This window comes from Candoia aspera, chromosome 3, assembly GCF_035149785.1.
Source record: "Candoia aspera isolate rCanAsp1 chromosome 3, rCanAsp1.hap2, whole genome shotgun sequence".
Classification (NCBI taxonomy): Eukaryota; Metazoa; Chordata; class Lepidosauria; order Squamata; family Boidae; genus Candoia; species Candoia aspera.
In genome coordinates, this window is record NC_086155.1 from 124132963 (window position 1) to 124153456 (window position 20494).

General features: G+C 40.2%; 1 protein-coding gene across 1 annotated transcript in view; it reads left to right on the top strand.

Moving 5' to 3' along the window:
* TRIO (trio Rho guanine nucleotide exchange factor) overlaps positions 1 to 19312 on the top strand; it is a 268321-nt gene extending 249009 nt beyond the window's left edge. Inside the window, exons 52-57 of the mRNA XM_063298754.1 lie at positions 1449 to 1611; positions 2364 to 2485; positions 2584 to 2662; positions 3406 to 3606; positions 16272 to 16410; positions 16853 to 19312. Of these exons, the coding sequence (XP_063154824.1) occupies positions 1449 to 1611; positions 2364 to 2485; positions 2584 to 2662; positions 3406 to 3606; positions 16272 to 16410; positions 16853 to 17395 (1247 nt within the window). The 3' untranslated portion in view covers positions 17396 to 19312. The remainder of the gene's footprint in view (positions 1 to 1448; positions 1612 to 2363; positions 2486 to 2583; positions 2663 to 3405; positions 3607 to 16271; positions 16411 to 16852) is intronic.
* Positions 19313 to 20494: the final 1182 nt, after the last annotated feature.

The window sequence follows — 20494 nt, forward strand, 5'->3', positions numbered from 1 at the left end:
TTCCTGGCTGGTTTGTTTTCCTATGGTATATTCAGGAATTTTCTCCAGTATCAAAGTTCAAAAGCATTCATACTCTTCCTGTCCTGCTTCTTCAGAGCCCAACTTTTACTTCCATGGAGTGTCACAGGGAATTCCCTGACCTGCATCATTCCAACCTTTATAGATGTAGACACATCACAGCATAGTCAATCTTTTCCAAGGCCTTCACAGCTACTGTACCAAGTCCTAGCTGCAGTATATTTCTTGACTGCTTTTTCCTTTACTGTAGACCGTTGATTCTAAAAAGCAGAAGCCATTCACCACTTCAATATCTCCATTGTCAGTATTTATATTTTCTATCCATGTGGTTGTCTTGGTAAAAATACAGGAGTGGTTTACCATTGCCTTCTCCCACGTGGTATGAATTGATGCCTTTGCCATTGTCACTAAAGTGATCTGCCTTCGCCATCTTCCAATCTTGCTGCTGCCCCATATAGGTGCCTGCCTGCTTGCTTTAGCTGGCGGTTGAGATGACCTTCACGCCTTGGGTGACCCGGCTGGGAATATACACTCTTGGCATGCACTCTTGATGTTCTTTGCTCATCCCTCCACCAGGATGAGGCAGCACAGCATGACGGGGGGAGAAGAGTAGAATGGATTACTTCAAATAGCAGTTGAAGGAAAATATTTTTAAATGTTTCCACGTTTTGCCTGTATCAGAAGAAGAGTAACACAACAGATAAAGAGTTTCTGGCTCTCTTCTATCTGTTGCACTACCGATACAGCCTCACTGCTTTATATATTATTCATATATTGATACATAAATTGCCTTAAAGGTTCTCAATCTAGTTTTAGTTTTGTTATGCTGCATTTCTATTTTATGGAGTCTTGCTTGTCAAGATTCTAATACGCATCCTGCTTCCTATGGTGCCCATGTTGTCCAATATTCACACTTCTTTTCTTCCTTCTTGAAAAAGAAACAAACATCAAAGGAAGGATGACATTGAAGGATGTATCTTTTGGCCTCTTTGGATTTTATTCTTGTGGTTTCCTTAGAAAATACTGGAAGAAAGCTTCAGGCTTATGCATTGCCCCTTCCCCCTGCCCCCACCTTGTTTAGAGAAATGCACTTCCAAGGCTAGGGACAATCTTAAGTTCAAATCGCTGTAAGGTATTTCTCGATGAGGAAAGTGTGCAACCTGCTGTGAGTTAAGTGTGCAAGCTGTGGAACATTCTGGAGGGAGAGGCAGACATGCATTCAAAGAGAAGTGTATATTCAACATTCAGTGAATGGAATGGTGGGGCATAAATGTATGAGTAAACATGATGTTTACAATCATATTTTGTTTCAGCTGTGATGCAGAAGTAGCATATATAACATATATCACCCCATAAATGCATGAATATAAAGTTATCAACAAGATACTGTTTTTTTCCTTTTTAATGGCAACAATTTCCTTCTCTCACAGTTCCCCCAGAATTTATAATACCATTAAGTGAGATGACGTGTGAGACAGGAGAGACTGTCATTCTTAACTGTAAGGTCTGTGGTCGTCCCAAAGCTTCAGTAACTTGGAAAGGTCCTGATCATAACACATTGAGCAATGGTAGCCATTACAGCATCTCATGCAGGTACTGGACTTCTTTTAATGGCATACTTGTACCATATTGGAGGGAGATTGCAAGTGTAGGGAAGAGTAAGCAAATATAATGAATTCCTTGCCTATCCCCACCCTAGTTCCTTCAGTGTTGCGCCCATTGGCACAACTACATCTATAGGCGCACACCCCATAACATCACTTTTCTCATTTATTTATTTAACTATTATTCACTTTTTAAAGAATTTTATTATTGGAAGAATGCTCAGTGTTTCAAAGTCAAGGGCTGTCTCCAGACATCCGCCATTTTTATTTCATAGACTGTTTGTAGGTCCAATGTGTACCCAGACATTTGTACAATATCATGGGCAGCTGAAGAAAGAAAAGCAAAGTAAGTGACTGTCAGCCCCACTGTGTAGACCAGACCAGCAAATCAACTTCACAGGAAAGCTACAACTACTTCTATTGAGACTGGCTATAATAACACAATCTTGCAAGTCTGATTGTGCTGTACCTCCTCTTCCTTCTTTTAGTTCAGTTTATTACATTATTCAACCTATCCTTTCCTCCAATTATCCAAGGGACTTTCAGACAACCAGGGACTCATCCTGGTTCCCAATCAAAAGGATAACAGATTTCAGTTTTAGTAATCCATTTCTTTGCTTCATTATCAGTTGAAAGGGACTAAAGCAGAGCAAATTTGATATACCAAGTATTAACAATATTAATAATCTTAGACATAAATAGGTAATGTCTCACATGCTTACAATTTATGATATTTTGCAGTGATTTAGGAGAAGCATATCTGAAAATCATTGGTGTGACCACAGAAGATGATGGTATATACACATGTATAGCTGCAAATGATATGGGTTCAATTTCCACCTCGGCTAGTCTGCGAGTTTTAGGTAGGTTCATATGTATGATACCATAATATGAGATAAAAGTTACACATTTTGTATATAACCTGCTTAATGAAAGAGGGTTTTTTCCCCCTTTTTTTCAGGTCCTGGAAGCGATGGGATCATGGTAACCTGGAAGGATAACTTTGATTCCCTGTATAGTGAAGTGGCTGAGCTTGGCAGGTATGATCAACCAGTGCTTCCCACTATAAACATTGAGTGTGTGTATAGAAAGACAGAAATGTGTGTTTATGTATGTGTAAATGAACTTGCTTCACACTAATTCACATAGATATACAGGAATCAGATTCTTTGAGAGCCGTTTGCACTATAAGATTGAACAAATCTGCTAATTTTAAACTAGTTAATGCAAGTTGACTAAGATCTAATCCTTATACTGCTAGTGAAGTCTGTGGAATAGTTTCCTCTAGTACAATTAATCTGGCAAGATATCATGTAATTCAGTCATTACTGTTCTCTGGAGGTTGGGAAGTGGTTTCTGTGGCATTCTGAAAACTCACAGTTCAAGAAAATTTGCTGAATTCTGAGAATATTTGGACAAAGTGTGCACTCACAGGATTTCATTGTGTTTTTTAATTGCCCTTACATCTGAAAATAATTACCATGCTTCAATAAAAGGTGGGTGGATGTCTTTCCTATTTACATACTTGATTTCTAGATGACATCCAAGATCAAGGGATACTTTAGTACAATTAGTATTAATTCAGACTATTATTGAAAAAGCATTTAGCATTGCTTTGTTTGAATTGGCATGTGTAAATATTTCTGGGACATTTAAAAACATTTTGTTTTTCTTAATAGTTCATGGTCAGGTTTACATATGTATGTAGATAGTGACATATGAAAATTGACCTAGGTTTCAGGTATTCCTTGTTGACTTTGTTCTTCTCACCTTTTTTTCCTAGGGGCAGGTTTTCTGTCATTAAGAGATATGATCAAAAGGGAACCAAGCGAGAAGTAGCCGCTAAATTCGTAAATAAGAAATTGATGAAACGAGATCAGGTCACCCGTGAACTTGGAATTATGCAGAATCTCCAACACCCTCAGCTTGTTGGCCTTCTTGATACCTTTGAGACTTCCACCAGTTACATCTTGGTGTTAGAAATGTGTGTAATCTCTTAGTTACTTAATTCAGATATTTTGCTCTTTTCTAATATCTTTGATTAGTTTTAAATTTACATTTCTTATAGTTTCATGACAGCCTGGGTGTACCACATCTAGTCCAGAACCTACAGAGAAACTGGACAGTGCCATGTAAACTCCCTATTTGGAAGATCACTGTGAACTTTCTTTGAGGTTGGATAATGATCCCATAACATAATTTCTAAAATATTTATAACTCCTGCCCTTCTGAGTACTGAAACACTTATCTTTTCTAGACCAAAGTAACTAGAGCAAAGCATATGTTTGCATGACATGCTAAGCTAAAAAGTCTGGATTATTATGGTACATGGCCATTTTACCACCATCATTCTGAATTCTCTAACCAAACTTTGGGGTTTGGTGTGTTGTCTGAATCAAAAATTGCTGCCATAATGTTTTTGGGTAGCACTACATAGGATTTTGTACTTTACTAAGTTTGTTCCAAGAGCAGTCGGAAAGGCACTTTCAAAGTACAGTAATCAAAGGATGAATGATGCCCTAATTCCCTTTAGAATTCAAGGAATGGGGGAGGTCAATATTTTTACAGTGATACTTTATTTCAAACATTCTCTTTGTATTCTCATTGTGTGATGGATGGATGGATGATAAAGTTCATTCAATAATGTAGTCAGGTGTTCAGTGTGAAGAAAAGAAAGATGACAGTGGGAGGTAAGATAAGATGACCACCACTAAGTCTGTATGATAGAGAGAAAACAGTGCCTCTTTCAAATGTATTAATGTATCTGCAAATGCTGATCTTCTGATTTGCCTTGTAAGTAATTTTGAGATCAGATGACATGATATAAACCATAAAACTTGGTTAACAAATCCCTGCAATAAATAAAATGTCAGCATACACCTGTCCTGTTCAGACTTAGAGGCGGCCAGGCAGATTAAATACCAAAAATACTCTTTATTAAATAACTATTTACAATAAATAAGTGCTTAGAATCAAGAAAGAACTGGTTCAATCAAGACCAACTGGGCAGCAACAAGGAAACGGACAAGATTGCAGAAGGAGACAGCAGCAAGGCAGAAGAGTAGGACTCACCAATGGAGACTGGAAGGCTGGGAGAAGCTGAAGTGTGAGACGCCACTGAAGCTGAAGTCAATGGATCTTGAACTGGAATACCACTCAAAACAGACTGGCACCAGAACACTGAGTGGGGCTAGAGCCCACTGGACACCTCTGGGTTCTAAGGACCATACTGGACTAGACTCAATGACTCAGTCTAGACTGGAAACTGAGGACTGAAGACTCGGAGCATGACTGGAAACTCAGAACAAGGCTGGACTCAGCTGGAAGCCCTGGACTAGGCTGGGTACGCTGGACTAGGAACTCGGAGCAAGGCTGGACTCAACTGGAGGCTCTGAACTAGGCTGAATACTCGGGACTAGGAACTCGGAGCACAACTGGAAACTCAGAACAAGGCTGGACTTGGCTGGAAGCCCTGGACTGGGCAGCAATTCAGGTTCACAATCAGATAGGTGTGAAACTCCTGAACAAGGTCGAGCACTCAAAGCGCTGGGCCGAAGATTCACTGCGAGACTGGAGGTCAAAGGCACACTGAAGCTGCACAGGAGACCTGGAGCTAAGCAGCGGTCTAGAAACGTTGCAAGGCTTCACCAAAGGCTCAGGGTGAGATTGCGAGCTGGAGGCATGACAAGGCTGGACTGGAGACTCTGAGCATGGCTGAAAACTCAAAACGGGGTGAGGAGTGTGCCTGGAACGTGCACAAGGTGAACGTGAAGATCCGAGGCTGGACGTGAGACTGTGGTTGCTGAGTTCAGCGAGAAGATCCAGGGTAGCAGCAGAAGCAGGATTCAAGTCTTCTCCCGTGGAGAACGCTGGCGTTGATTCCTCTTCGGTAACAGACGCTGTCTCTGACGCTGGTAAGGACTCTTCTGCAGATGCTGCAGGCTTGTAGGATCGGTTGTCTCTGGCAGCTTGCTCTTCGCGCGTCTGCCTTTTATGCCAATCCTTTGCACGCCTGGACTGTTCTGCAGCCAATAGGGCTGCCTTCTCCTTAATGTGCTTTTCTGCCCATTGTTGGCACGCGCTGATTGGAGGATTCAGATCCTCCGAGTCTTGTCCAATCAGCACCTTTGACTTTTCCCGCACTGCTGACTCATCCCCAGGTTTTGCTTTCCTGGTTTCAGCTCGGTAAGTTTCTGTTTCCTCCTCTGACTCAGAAGGAGTTTCGATTTCTGAGTCAGAGGCAGGCTGGATTCTGATCCCCTTCCCTCACAGTTTTGGGGGCTGGTTTCAGGCTGTAACGTGAATGAAACTGAGCGACTTGCTTTGGAGCATGTACATCAGAAGCCGACTCCCAAGAATTCTCCTCAGAACCATATCCCTTCCATTTGACAAGGTATTGGAGCTTCCCACGCCTCTTTCAAGAATCTAGAATCCAAGAGACTTCATACTCCAGTTCCCCATTAATATGTACAGGTGGTGGAGCAGGCTTGTATGTTCTCAATGGGCTCGGGGGTGTGGCAGGAACTAACAATGACCGATGAAACATTTCCCCCTGAAACAATCATCAATCATGTGTCTGGGTAAAGTAAGACGAAAAGCCACATGATTGATGATTGTTTCAGTGAGAAATGGCCCCACAAACTGGTGATCTAATTTCTTTGAAGGGCACACTGAACGTAGATTTCGAGTCGATAGCCAAATGTAATCCCCTACTGCCAATCTACTGCCCTCTTTCTGGTGGTGATCAGCGAATCTTTTATAATTATCCTTGGCTTGATCCAGCTGATTCCGCAATATCTGATGACAGGCTTGGAGCTCTTCTATGAATCAGTCGGAGGCAGGAACCAACGACTGTGGTGGTTCTAGGGAAAATAGGCGAGGATGGAAACCATAAGTGGCCATAAAAGGTGTGGTCTTAGTTGAGGAATGTACTGCATTATTATAAGTGAATTTGGTGAGGGCCAAAAGCTCGAACCAGTTGTCCTGCTGATAGTTGACGTAACACCTTAAGTACTGTTCTAAGGTGGCATTAACACATTCAGTCTCTCTATCTGATTGGGGGTGGTGAGAAGATGAAAGATTTCCTTGTATCTTTAAGTTTTGAAGAAGCGCCTTCTAAAATTTTGCTTAAACTGTGTGCCGCAGGCAGTTATTTTTCGATTGGCCAGTCCATGTAAGCAAAAAATGTTTTGTATATATAATTGTGCGGTTTCTTGTTCTGTAGGTAGTCCTGGACAGGCAATAACATTTGCCATTTTGAATAAAATATCTGTGACAACAAGGATAGCTGTGGCTCCATGGGATCTTGGAAAATCAGTTATAAAATCCATTGATATCGCCTCCCAAGGTTTCTCTGGCGTTGAGAGCAGCATGCGAAGTCCCGAAGGCTTACCCGTCTGATTCTTTGCCCTCCAACATTCTGGACAGGAAAGGACATACTGTTGTACATCATGTAACATGCAAGGCCACCAAAATTCCCAAGACAAGAGATTCAAAGACTTGAAAAATCCAAAATGGCCTGCGGCAGGGTTATCATGGCACCAACAAAACATTCTTTCACTAACATAGTATCGGCCTTGGAAGCATAGCAGTTCATGGTTCCAATTCCATAATGCTGCTTGTTCTGCTGGAAATTGTATTAACTCTTTCCTTTTTTTCTTCACAAAGGGGTCGTTCTGCTGCTGCTTCTGGAGTTGTTGGAGCAAATCTCCACCAGCTGAGTTGTTGCGAATTTCTCCACAGGAATTACAGGATGAGGAGGCAGAGGGAGAGCATCCCTTTCATACTCAGGTTTTCTAGATAAAGCATCAGCTCTTTGATTTTGCCCATGAGGAATGTACATGACTTGGAATTTAAATCACAAAAAGAACGACCAATGAATTTGGCACTGATTCAAGTTCCATGCTGTCTTTAAATGCTCTAAGTTTCAGTGATCGGTTCTCACCTCTTCAACATGTTGAGCTCCCTCAAGGTGATGCCGCCACACTTCAAACGTGACTTTAATGGCCAATAGTTTCTTTTCCAATATGGTATAAGCCCCTTCCACCTGCAATAGTTTTCATGAGTAGTATGCACAGGGGCACAAGATGCCAGTCTTGGCATCTTTTTGCAAGAGAGTGGCTCCCATCGCTACCTCAGAAGCATCCATTTTTACAAAGAAGGGTTGGTTTGGATCAGGATGTCTGAGAATAAGCTGGGTCAGGAAGGCGGCCTTGAGTCATTGAAAGGCCTGTTTTTCAACTTCACCTCAATGAAATCGGGATCTCTTTCTGAGCAGGTCCAAGAGTGGAGCCATAAGCTTCGCAAACTGAGGAATAAAAGTTCTATAATAGTTCGCAAACCACAACGATCTCTGAATGTCCTTGGCCCTGCAAGGAGATTGCCAGGATTACAAGGCCTCAAATTTTTCTGGCTCCATTGCCAGTCTGGCATGAGAGATTCGATGTCCTAAGAAATCTATGGTGTCTTTGGCAAATTGGCATTTCTCCAGTTTTGCATACAGGTGATTCGCTCGAAGGCATTGCAGAACTGCATGTACATGTTGATAATGTTCTGACAAGGAAGAAGAGAAGATCAGGATGTCGTCTAGGTAGATGATTAGATTTCTATATAGCAGATCTCAAGACACGTCGTTCATGAAGTGCATAAACACACCAGGAGTGTTCGACAATCCAAAGGGCATGACTGTGTATTCATATTGTCTGTACTGGGTGCGAAATGCAGTCTTCCATTCGTCACCTCTCTTTATTCATATGAGGTTGTAGGCCCCACATAGGTCCAACTTAGTAAAGACCCAGGCCCCCTTTATTCTCTCTAATAGTTCCAATATCAAGGGCGCCGGGTACCGGATCTTGACAGTGATTTCATTTAAATGATAGTCGCAGCAGAGACTCAGCTCACCAGATTTCTTCTTAAGGAAGAGGACTGGGGCAGGCAATGGAGAGGTGGAGGGTTGAATGAACCCTTTTTTCAGGTTAGTATCTAAGAATTCTCAAGATGGCTCTTTCTGGTTCTGACAATGAGTAAATCCTTCCTGTCAGGAGTTTGGCACCTTGAATCAGGTCGATGATACAGTTGTACAGGTAATGAGGTGGCAATTGATCTGCCTCCTCGTCAAAAACATCTGCAAAATCTTGCAGCTGGGGCAGAATCAAGGAATTTGAAGGTTGTATTCAATTGGACGCCAAGGTACTAGAGAGCTGAGAGGAGCATCATGGACTTGGAAATGAAATTACAGTCCTTGCCCACTCTACATGGGGCTCGTGATCTTTCAACCACTCCATTCCCAACACTATAGGGCACTGGGCGGTGGCAGCAAGGAGAAATTCAATATCTTTGGAATGATTTCCATTGCATATAACTAGACCAGCGGTTGCACTGGAAACAGGTCCGAAATGCAACAGATGACCATCTATGCTCTCTATGAGCAGAGGAGGATGAATAGGCTTCTGGGGAATTCCCCATTGGCTAGTGAATTCAAGGTCCGTGGAATTCATGGTGGCTCCAGAATCAATCATGGCGTGAGCTTGGATATCCGAATCTTGAGGTAGATGCAAGGACACTTCCAAGACAAAATGCCTGGAAGAAGGGATCTGGGGCAGCTGGATTTTGTTGAAGCAGATTTAGTCCAACCTAACTGCCCCTCTAAGTTGGGTGAGACCAGTCTCCCAATGGTGGCTGTACTTTCTGTTTTGCCGGGCAACACCCATCAATTTTTAGACATAGCTGCATAAGAGCAGGTGACAAAGAAGGATAGTCCATGTTCGTAAGTTCATCTAAGATTTCCACCTACAGACCTTGTTGGAATTGATCCAGCAACGCATCATCATTCCATGTAAAGTCCTGGGCGAGTATGTGGAAATCGTTGATGTATTCAGCCACGGGTCACCTTCCCTGCCTCAGTTTGTGCAGTTGTCTACTGGTAGTTTAAATCTTGACTGGATCTTCGAATATCATCCTTAGTTGCCGGTAGAAACCGTCAAAATTATCAAGCAAAGGATTTGGTTGCGTAATAAGAGGGGAAGCCCATTTGGCTGCTGATCCTGAAAGGTGACTGATGATGAACCTGACCTTGTGACGATCCGTCGGGAAATCCTCTGCTTGAAGCAGGCCTACAACTAGGGTCTCTGTCACCTGGGACAAACATGGATTCCATGCCCATTTTGGCGACTCCCAAGCACTCATTTTGGCGCCCCCTATGCTCATTTTGGGGCCTCCCCAGCACGGTACCCGGAGCACATGCCCCGCTTGGCCCCCCCCAGTTGCGGCCCTGGCTCAAAGACTCAAATATAATTGACGTTCTGCAAAAAAAGTTGGGAAGTCTTTAATGTCCCATCAAATTTCTCCAGTGAAGCAACTGTACACTTATATCGAGGAGCTGCGGCTGTGGCGGCAGCAGGTGGTTGGTTCTGTAGATGATTTAGTTGGGCAGTCAGCAGGGCGACTTGCTGCACCAACTGCATGTTGTCCACGCTGGCTGCTTCCTCTGGCCAGAGACAGTCTGTCCTGTTCAGACTTAGAGGTGGCCAGGCAGATTAAATATCAAAAATACTCTTTATTAAATAACTACTTACAATAAATAAGTGCTTAGAATCAAGAAAGAACTGGTTCAATCAAGACCAACTGGGTAGCAACAAGGAAACAGGCAAGATTGCAGGAGACACCAGCAAGGCAGGAAAACAGGACTTGCCAACAGAGACTGGAAGGCTGGGAGAAGCTGAAGTTGAAGTTAGCAGATCTCGAACTAGAATACCACTTGAAACAGACTGGCAGCGGAACACTGCCAGTTGTTGGCGTGTGCTGATTGGAGGATTCAAATCCTCCTTCGAGTCTTGGCCAATCAGCGCCTTTGACTCTTCCCGCACTGCTGACTCATCCCCAGGTTTCACTTTCCCTGTTTCAGCCTGGTAAGTTTCTGTTTCCTCCTCTGCCTCAGAAGGAGTTTCAATTTCTAAGTCAGAGGCAGGCTGGATTCTCACAATACCCTTGTCTGTCAAACCCTTTCTCTTAGTAAATCACTACCACAAAGTGGTGATACATTAAGACAAAAGTGGATATTTTTTCCCCGCCAGATTCTTAATGAAATAAAATAGCTGGGAAAAATAATTTAACATTTATTTTATTTATGTTGTTGGCTTTTTAGGAAACACATCTTTGCTAGCTCACATTGAACAAACTATGTAATATTATCTCTGTTAAGCTCTATGTATTATTGTAAAGCCTTGATTTAACAGAACATTTGGAAGGATGCCTGTTAAAACTAAATATTAAATGCAAAAGTTGTTATTTGAATCAATTTATGTTGTTTACATAATTATTGCTGTCCTTGTTTTAGCAGACAATTAAATGGGCTGCAGTTCAAATGAAAATTTTGTCCATTGTGCCCAAATTCTGCTAAACCAAGGGGTTATTGTACTCTGATTTTCAGCAACTCTGTTATAGGATCAAGGATCCTCTGCCATAAATGGTTTAATAGAAAGTTTTAAATATTTCTATTTATATGACCTTTGGTTCAGTTATTGCTTGAAAGAAAACAGAGGAAATCATGAATGATACAGCTATCTCACAGAAATAGATTTTTCTGACTACAAAGGGAAAGCAGCATTTTTAGACATTTTTTGGGGGGCTTTTCTCATCCTTATTTCAAGAAGAATCCACTGATAAACATTCTCCTACAGTTTTGTTTAGGCTAGCTCTACTGCTCTCCAGCCTGTTCTTTCTTCTCCCTATCTGCCAGTAAGTTTAAACCCAGAAGCAAATGATAACAAAACTATGCTATTCTGTATAGCAGAGATACTAAACAGGATTTTATGACAAAATGTGCTAAATTTAGATGAATAAAATTATGCAGTGGGGTAAGACTGAACATGTAACGCATGCTATATGTCAGCAAATTTGGAAAACACAAGAATGGCCATCAGATTGGAAAAAATCAACTTATATCCCCATACCAAAAAAGGGAAACACTAAAGAATGTTCAAACTATCGAACAGTGGCACTCATTTCACATGCCAGTAAGGTAATGCTCAAGATCCTGCAAGGTAGACTTCAGCAATTCATGGAGCGAGAATTGCCAGATGTACAAGCTGGGTTTAGAAAAGGCAGAGGAACTAGGGACCAAATTGCCAATATCCGCTGGATAATGGAAAAAGCCAGGGAGTTTCAGAAAAACATCTATTTCTGTTTTATTGACTATTCTAAAGCCTTTGACTGTGTGGACCATAACAAATTGTGGCAAGTTCTTAGTGGTATGGGGATACCAAGTCATCTTGTATGCCTCCTGAAGACTCTGTATAACGACCAAGTAGCAACAGTAAGAACAGACCATGGAACAACGGACTGGTTTAAGATTGGGAAAGGAGTACGGCAGGGTTGTATACTCTCACCCTACCTATTCAACTTGTACACAGAACACATCATGCAACATGCTGGGCTTGAGGAATCCAAGGCTGGAGTTAAAATCGCTGGAAGAAACATTAACAATCTCAGATATGCAGATACCACTTTGATGGCTGAAAGCAAAGAGGAACTGAGGAGCCTTATGATGAAGGTGAAAGAAGAAAGTGCAAAAGCTGGCTTGCAGCTCAACCTCAAAAAAACCAAGATTATGGCAACCAGCTTGATTGATAACTGGCAAATAGAGGGAGAAAATGTAGAAGCAGTGAAAGACTTTGTATTTCTAGGTGCGAAGATTACTGCAGATGCTGACTGCAGTCAGGAAATCAGAAGACGCTTAATCCTTGGGAGAAGAGCAATGACCAATCTCGATAAAATAGTTAAGAGCAGAGACATCACACTGACAACAAAGGTCCGCGTAGTTAAAGCAATGGTGTTCCCCGTAGTAACATATGGCTGCAAGAGCTGGACCATAAGGAAGGGTGAGAGAAGGAAGATCGATGCTTTTGAACTGTGGTGTTGGAGGAAAATTCTGAGTGCGCCTTGGACTGCAAGAAGATCCAACCAGTCCATCCTCCAGGAAATAAAGCCAGACTGCTCACTTGAGGGAATGATATTAAAGGCAAAACTAAAATACTTTGGCCACATAATGAGAAGACAGGACACCCTGGAGAAGATGCTGATGCTAGGGAGAGTGGAAGGCAAAAGGAAGAGGGGCCGACCAAGGGCAAGGTGGATAGATGATATTCTAGAGGTGACAGACTCGTCCCTGGGGGAGCTGGGGGTGTTGACGACCGACAGAAAGCTCTGGCGTGGGCTGGTCCATGAAGTCACAAAGAGTCAGAAGCGACTAAACGAATAAACAACAAAAAAGACTGAACATTATTAAAATGCTGATGAAAGTGTGCTGACACTTTTATGATTTCTAAGATCTCTCTTTTTAACATTTCACTGGACCATGGCTAAGACTGGATGGAGGGAGAGAATGGCTTAATCTATGGTTAGCCTATGGTTATCTATGGCTTCTTCTCTTGTTTCTCCATCTGTATAAAGTGAAGAATGAATGTGAGTAAAGGAGTTATTTCTTATGCTGTTTGTTAACCCAGGATTTGACCCAAACTGCAGTAAATAAACATAACTGTTTATGTAGCAGTAAATAAACCCTGTATTGGGTGGAGAAAGAAATATTCCTCTGAAGAATGCAAGGAAAAGTTATAGAACGAAGGAAAAACCTGTTTCTGTGACTACTGCTTAATGAATGCAACTTGAATGGAGTAGAATAGATACACCTGAATACATCTCTGAAAAGCATGTTACATTTTGGCATTTCTAATTCTGTTCCATCATTGGAATATGATATCCAAAGAATAATTTTATGGATCTCAAATTCTTTGTATGTAACTTTCTTAATTTGTTTGTAAAGTACAATAAGCCATATTCCTCTCATGGCATCTGCTTCAAGCAGCATCATGAGGAAGGATGGGTAAAGGCAAACCTGGTATTTTGGGCAGGTGTTTTGGACCTCAACATTGTTTAGGGATGGAGACAAAAGTTGCACTTCAGGCAGGAAATCATCTTTAACCACTACTGCCAGTAATTGCTCTCCAGAAATCCACTATTTTCTGGAAAAGCCACCCAAATTGATCAGCTTCCTTCCTACAGGTAGTCCTCAACTTTTGACCATTTGTTTAATGGCTGTCTAAAGTTACAACAGTGTTGAAAAAAATGACTTACAACTGTCACAGCATCCCCACAGCCACATGATCAAAATTTGGATGTTTGGCAACCAGCATGTATTTACAGCGGTTGCAGCATCCCAGGGTCATGTGATTGCCATTTGTGACCTTCCCAGCTGGCTCCCAACAAGCAAAATCAATGGGGGACCATGTGATTCACTTAACCATGGCAGAAAAGGTTGTAAAATCAGGCACAACTCACTTAACTGCATCGCTTAGTGATGGAAGTTCCGGTCCCAGTTGTGGTCGTAAGTCGAGGACTACCTGTATACTGGAAAGAGGTCAAACACTTCAGATTCTGTCCACAAATCAGGCAGATGTTTACATGTTCTGGGATCCCTGCTTGTACAGAGATCAGTTTTGTTACCTTCACCTAATGCCTCAAATTATATCTGGGAATATAAAGATACAGACAATGAATAGGCTTCAATTATGGAATGCTTTTTGCAAAAAAGGTTGATTGCTATCTGCAACAAGTAGAATATGATTAAAGGGAAGCATGCACGAAAATAGAGGGAATGTTTAGCAAATGATTCAACACTTAGGGAGTAAGACCAGGATGTGAGATATCCTCTTGGTTTTTAAAATTATTTATGGTCACAGGTATAAGAAGTGCTTGAGGTGACATTAATGTGTTTGGAAAACAGAATGTACTTTTGTGCATTATTGGCATACTTGCGTGTCATCTGCATATTTTAGTATGGCATTATTGTCATCTAAAAACCCAGTGATTTGAAGAGAACATTGTATTATATAATGCAATGGAATATGGATTTGAAAATTAATGTTTTGGAGACCAACCTAGTTGTGTTTGACAGGGAAAATGAATTATTCATTATACATAAATGAGAAAAATTGAGTAAATGAATGAATTTGTGTACTTTGGTAGAGAGTTTACTAAAATGGTATATGGCCTTGTGGGGAATGAATGTTTGTCAAAAAAAAAAGAAGCTAGAATGGCTGTGTATAAGAGCATGTTTCTGCCCACTTTGTTTTTCCTGACATACCCATCTCACATTCCTAAAACAAACAAAAATGTTAAATGAAGTTGGAATGGGGTACTCAAGAAGATAAAGAAAAGAGTCAAGATAAGAGTGATCAGTATGAAAGAAGTACACTGAGGTGGTATGGTCATAAAGACAATGATTGATTCACAAAACAAATACATGAAGGTAGAATGAATGGGTCAAGAGGAAGGGAGAAAGTTGTGGTTGCATTGTGGTGTCCTCTCAAAAAGAGAGAAGGGAAGACATTTATAGAACAAAAGGCAATGTGCGGTGCAGTGAATGGATGTGATGGAAACAAGCATGTAAATGTATGAAGAGGTATAGCAAGTGGAATTGATGGAAACTAGATGTAGCTCCATATTTTTTTAAAATTCATGCTGTCATTTCTGGCATAATATTTCTTACTCCTTTTCTGCACTTTGTAGAACATTGCTTATTGTGACAGGGAATAATGTAATATCTATGTAGCTATTCAACAAAAATTGCTTCATATTTATTGGAATTTTTTTTTTACTCCAATCGTGTCTGATTCTTGGAGATTGCCTAGACAATTCCCTGCAGTTTTCTTGACAAGGTTTTTCAGAAGTGGTTTGCCCTTGCCTCCTTCCCAGGTCTGAGAGAGGGTGACTGGCCCAAGGTCACCCAGCTGGCTTTGTGCCTAAGAATTCATGGCAGGACTAGAATTCACAGTTTCCCCGTTTCTAGCCTGATGCCTTAACCACTGCACCAATCTGGTTTTCATTTATTGGATACCTCACTATTTAATAAGGATTGGTTGCAATCACTTTGAAATTAGAGATGCAACTCAGGAATCAGGGCATGAACTAATATGGTTTCAGTTTGTCCTATTATACCACGTTTTGGGCTGAAATCAACAGGATTGTTAGTATGATTCTGGATCAATCACTTTGTGTTAAAGATGTGTATTTTCTTAGCTGTATCCATAATATTTGGAATCTATCAAGGTATCAAGAATTGTGGATATTTGGGATATCAGGGCTGTCTAGAAAAGTTGTCATATAGTACCGAAGGGAGAAATGTATACTTAATTTGCAGCAATGGATTGTTCTTTTGTGTTGTTTGTCACATTTGGATTAGATAGGAGAGTTCTGACAAAGAGAAAAGGAAGATGACCTTTGAGCATTCTTGACAATTTTTTTCAGAATTTTTCTGTTCATAATGTAACTTCCCAAGCCTTCATTCCCCAGCATCAACAATTTTGAGGTTATATTACATAGTTAATATCATTGTACACATATTGTTAATTTGTCTTATATAATAAAATAAAGAACCTAAAAAGGGGATTTACATGTCCTACATGAACCAGAAACATGTTTCCATGATGACAATACATGAAAAGGGTTACTGAACTCCAAATTCTAAGAAATAATTAATAGACAAGAAGGTCTGTTTTTAAAATGGCACTTTTTAGAAACTGATGCCTGTTCCTCTTTATCTGTGAAATGCAGGCTGTTGACTTTATTTTTAACATGACCCTCATGCTTTCACAGGGCCAACCAGGGTCGCCTTCTTGACTACATTGTACAATGGGGAAACCTCACTGAAGGAAAGATCAAGCTGTACCTGCGGGAGATTCTGGAAGCTGTACATTATCTTCACAATTGCAGAATAGTACACTTGGACCTAAAGGTGAACTGGGTGACAGGGTTTTCGCTTCCAAAGCGAAAGTGAACCATTGACATCAAAATGTTTTCAGAGGCTTTAGAATATTTTAACTGGAGGGCATCTCATTCTATGGTTAGAAACAAGCATTCAACAGGCATATTGCTGCAGTCCTGCACCATTAAATTATAGAAGCTATAGACGAGTCTATCCCAATTATCTCTTGTATCAAATTTAATGTTACTTTTACTTTATTAAATGTACATTATGATCAGCAAGTTGACATGCCTTTGTTCTATTATGCCTGTGCATGATTTTTCTTGTCTTTTTGTAGCTTACCATTTTAAAAATAGTCATGATTGGCTAGTGTTGTCTTGCCTCAAAAACAGATGATGCAAAAATTGTAAAGCAAGACTGTTAGAACTTGGGAGCCTGGTTTAACATAACTGTGAATTTGTCTTCTTTCCAGCCTGAAAACATTCTGGTGGATAAGAGTTTGGCCAAAGCAACAATCAGATTGGCTGACTTTGGAGATGCAGTCCAGCTCAACACTACTTACTATATCCACCAGTTATTTGGGAACCCAGAATTTGCAGCTCCTGAAATTATCCTTGGAAATCCCGTCTCCCTGACCTCAGATATGTGGAGCATTGGAGTGCTCACATATGTCCTCCTTAGTGGCGTGTCTCCTTTCTTGGATGAAAGTGTAGAGGAAACCTGCCTGAACATTTGTCGCTTAGACTTTAGCTTCCCAGATGACTACTTCAAAGGAGTAAGCCAAAAGGCCAAAGATTTTGTATGTTTCTTATTGCAGGATGACCCGGGCAAGCGTCCTTCTGCTGCACTGGCCCTCCAGGAGCAATGGCTGCAGCCAGGCAGTGCCAAAAGTGCTGACAGCATTGACATAGCCAGATTGACTTCATTCATTGAGCGGCGAAAACACCAGAACGATGTTCGACCCATTCGTAGCATTAAAAACTTTTTACAGAGCAGGCTCTTGCCAAAAGTTTAACCTATCTTCGATGTTCTCTCTCATTCTCTTTCATCTGTCAGTTAAACTGAGGATGAAGCTCTCCTGCCAATCAGCTGTTGACTTGAATTTGGGGTGAAGAAGTCACAAAGCCAATCAGCTGCTAGCATGTTCATCGTGTGAAAATGTATTCCAAGTAAATCTGCACACGATTGTACTTGGGACTAGCAGTGTAAAACTATGTTGGGGTGGAGGACTACAACACTGTACTCTGCAAAAGGCAATGAAGAACATTACACTTATAACAGTATTTTATTCAGGTTTCTGCAAAAAAACACCTTTTTAAAAAAAAAAAAAAAGTCAAATGAGAATTGAAATTTTGCGAATGACCTTAACTAGAATTTTCAAGATTTTAGACAAAGGAACTATGCCTATGATCAAAGCACTGGTGTTAAAAGACAAGATATGGACACTGACACTCAAAAAAGGATTTAATGGAATGGCTGTCCATCTGGATGGTGCCCATTTTGGACCATCTAGTTTTTGTTTTCATTTTTGACTTGGACATAGAGCTTTCCAGTTGCCTCGCCTGTGTATATCTTGCATAGCAGTGCACTGAGATCAGACTCTGCTTTTAAGTGCATCCAACCTCAAGATTTTTGCATACAGATAGAATGAACCATTTTGCTCTGATAAAATGTAGGCCTTACTTGTAAATAGACTATTACTGCCTTCAATCTGTGTCTATTTTTTGCCCTCTTTTCCTTCCTCCTAAATGGTGGTATACCACTGTGCGGGTTTTTAGTTCAGGTCAGCCTCGGCTGGACCTCTCAGAAAAGGACTCCTGAGTTTGGTAACAGATAGGCCAACCTCTACCATCAAGCAGGAAACAGCAGGAAGATAATACTGTAAATGCACTCACTTTGGGATTTTTTTAATTTTATTTCATATCATGTGCAATGTTGTGGCTTTAACATTTTATGCAACTATTTATGAGAACTTCAGTTGTAACTGTAATAAATATATAGAAAAAAAAGCACATTCATAGTATGGTGAGCTTTATGACTTTGTGCTTGGAATTTCCAGGGTCAGGGTGGGTGAAGGTTTATCAATATGTCATAAACTAGTTGAACTTGATGCTTATCTTAGGACTTTGTTAAAAAGTCAAGCTGGTTTTAAAAGATTGTAAAATTATTTTCATCTCCTGAAAAGCAAACTGGATTTTAAAAATGGGGAATGTTTTATTGAAGTTTGGTTTGGTTTGGTTTGGTTTGGTTTGGTTTGGTTTGGTTTGGTTTGGTTTGGTTTGGTTTGTTCAAAATGCCAAAGTATTATTTTCCCCCCAAAATTAATCCCTATTTTATAGAATGTTCAGATTTGTCTACTGCTTTTTCTACAGTAACTGAGCAAAAATTGTGTTCTTCAAAGAAATGCTATCAAGCAATCACAGACCCGAACCTGACATCAGATGGCAAGCTCTTTATTAAATAATAAAAAAGATTAATATGTGGAATATTCAGACATTAACAGTTTTCTGTGCATTAGACATTCAGTCACATATGTTTCTTTGTGTAATGAGCATTAGGGGAAAAACAAGCCGGCATCCCATACGAAGTAGCTATAGCAATCCATCGTAAACTATAATCTGGTTATAATTTTAGAGTTTGTGGCTTCCATTGTAAACTATTTATTTTTCTTTTGTTTTTCTTATTTTTGTAAAACTGTACAGAAACTTTTAAAATAAGAATTAAAAGCAGAACTGGATGGATGTATATTCATACCAACCATAACTTTTTTGCTTCTGAATTATTTTATTTCCTACTTTAGTTGAAGTTTCGCTTTATTTTGCATGTATATTTTTTGTACAGTGATGTTGCGTGTTTACACAGTATGATGTGATGTATATATTTTATTTTGCCATTAGTTATTTTTTAAAAAAAATTAAACATATTTAACAAACATGCCTGATTTTTTACATACATATATCAAAGAGTTCTAGGAAACCTGGAATGTTTTAGTAGTTTGCTTTTAGTTGAGAAATTATAATCATTATAAATGGCTTTGGTGTTATACAAATGGAACTAAATTACACAACTTCCCTACTTTCATCCACAATGTATACTCATTAAGAGGAGGCATTAACATACGTTCATCACTCTTCCCCTTGGCATAAGCCATTACATTACAATGGTTACTGCAAAATATTGTTATATCAAAAGATTAGAGAAAGTACAGTTAAACTGTAGAAATCTCCTGGTAACTGCGTCATTCCAGTCTACTGCCCAGAGGAGATTTCTTTCTATGTATACTCATCTGTATACATACGTGTGGGTGAATATATTTCATCTAAAACATTTTATACTGCTTCCCATTAAGAGAAATCTTGAATGAGTTTACAATTATTTTGCATGGTAAAAGAAAGCATATTTCAGTAAAATATTTGGGTTTCTTTGTGTGGTTTGCTTTTTAAAACATAAACCATTTAGGGGCATTAACTTTTTTTTGTTACCTCATATTTTATGGCCTAGAGAAGGCATTCACAGCTCTCCATCTCCCAGTGATTCCAGTAGTATAAATAGAATCCATAAATCCAGATGGGCATACGTGAGTACGTACGGGTGCATGTCCTCTATATTGTGTATACCAACTTTGCTCCTAGGGATCACTTCACAGGTAACCTTTGGACTGTTTTAAGAAGGAACAGTTTTGGACAGGGTTTGTTTTTTACTATACGTGAGAAAAATGTAAAGTCCTTATATACACAATAGCTGGGAGCAAATATTGTCATCTTGTATTGTGTTTCTAACAATAAAGCCTCTAGTACTAAGATGATGATGATGATGATGATGATGCAGCAGCAGCACATTCCAGCTTAGGAAGCAAAGCTAACAGCAAGAAAAGATCAAGTCTTATGCAAAACAATTTGAAATTGATTTTTCCTTCAGCTATTATGCAAGTGGGGAGAGTAAGTTAAGTTAACTGGGAGGGATCCCAAAAGGCAGGGAGGGTAGGAGATGAAAAAGCAACTAAAGGAAAGTGCTAGAATGACACTAGAAGTTACATGGAAAGATTTGAACATTGAACAAGAAAGGAGCCATAGACTTGGGACTGCTAGAGAAAGAATTTGTGCTTTCTCTAGAG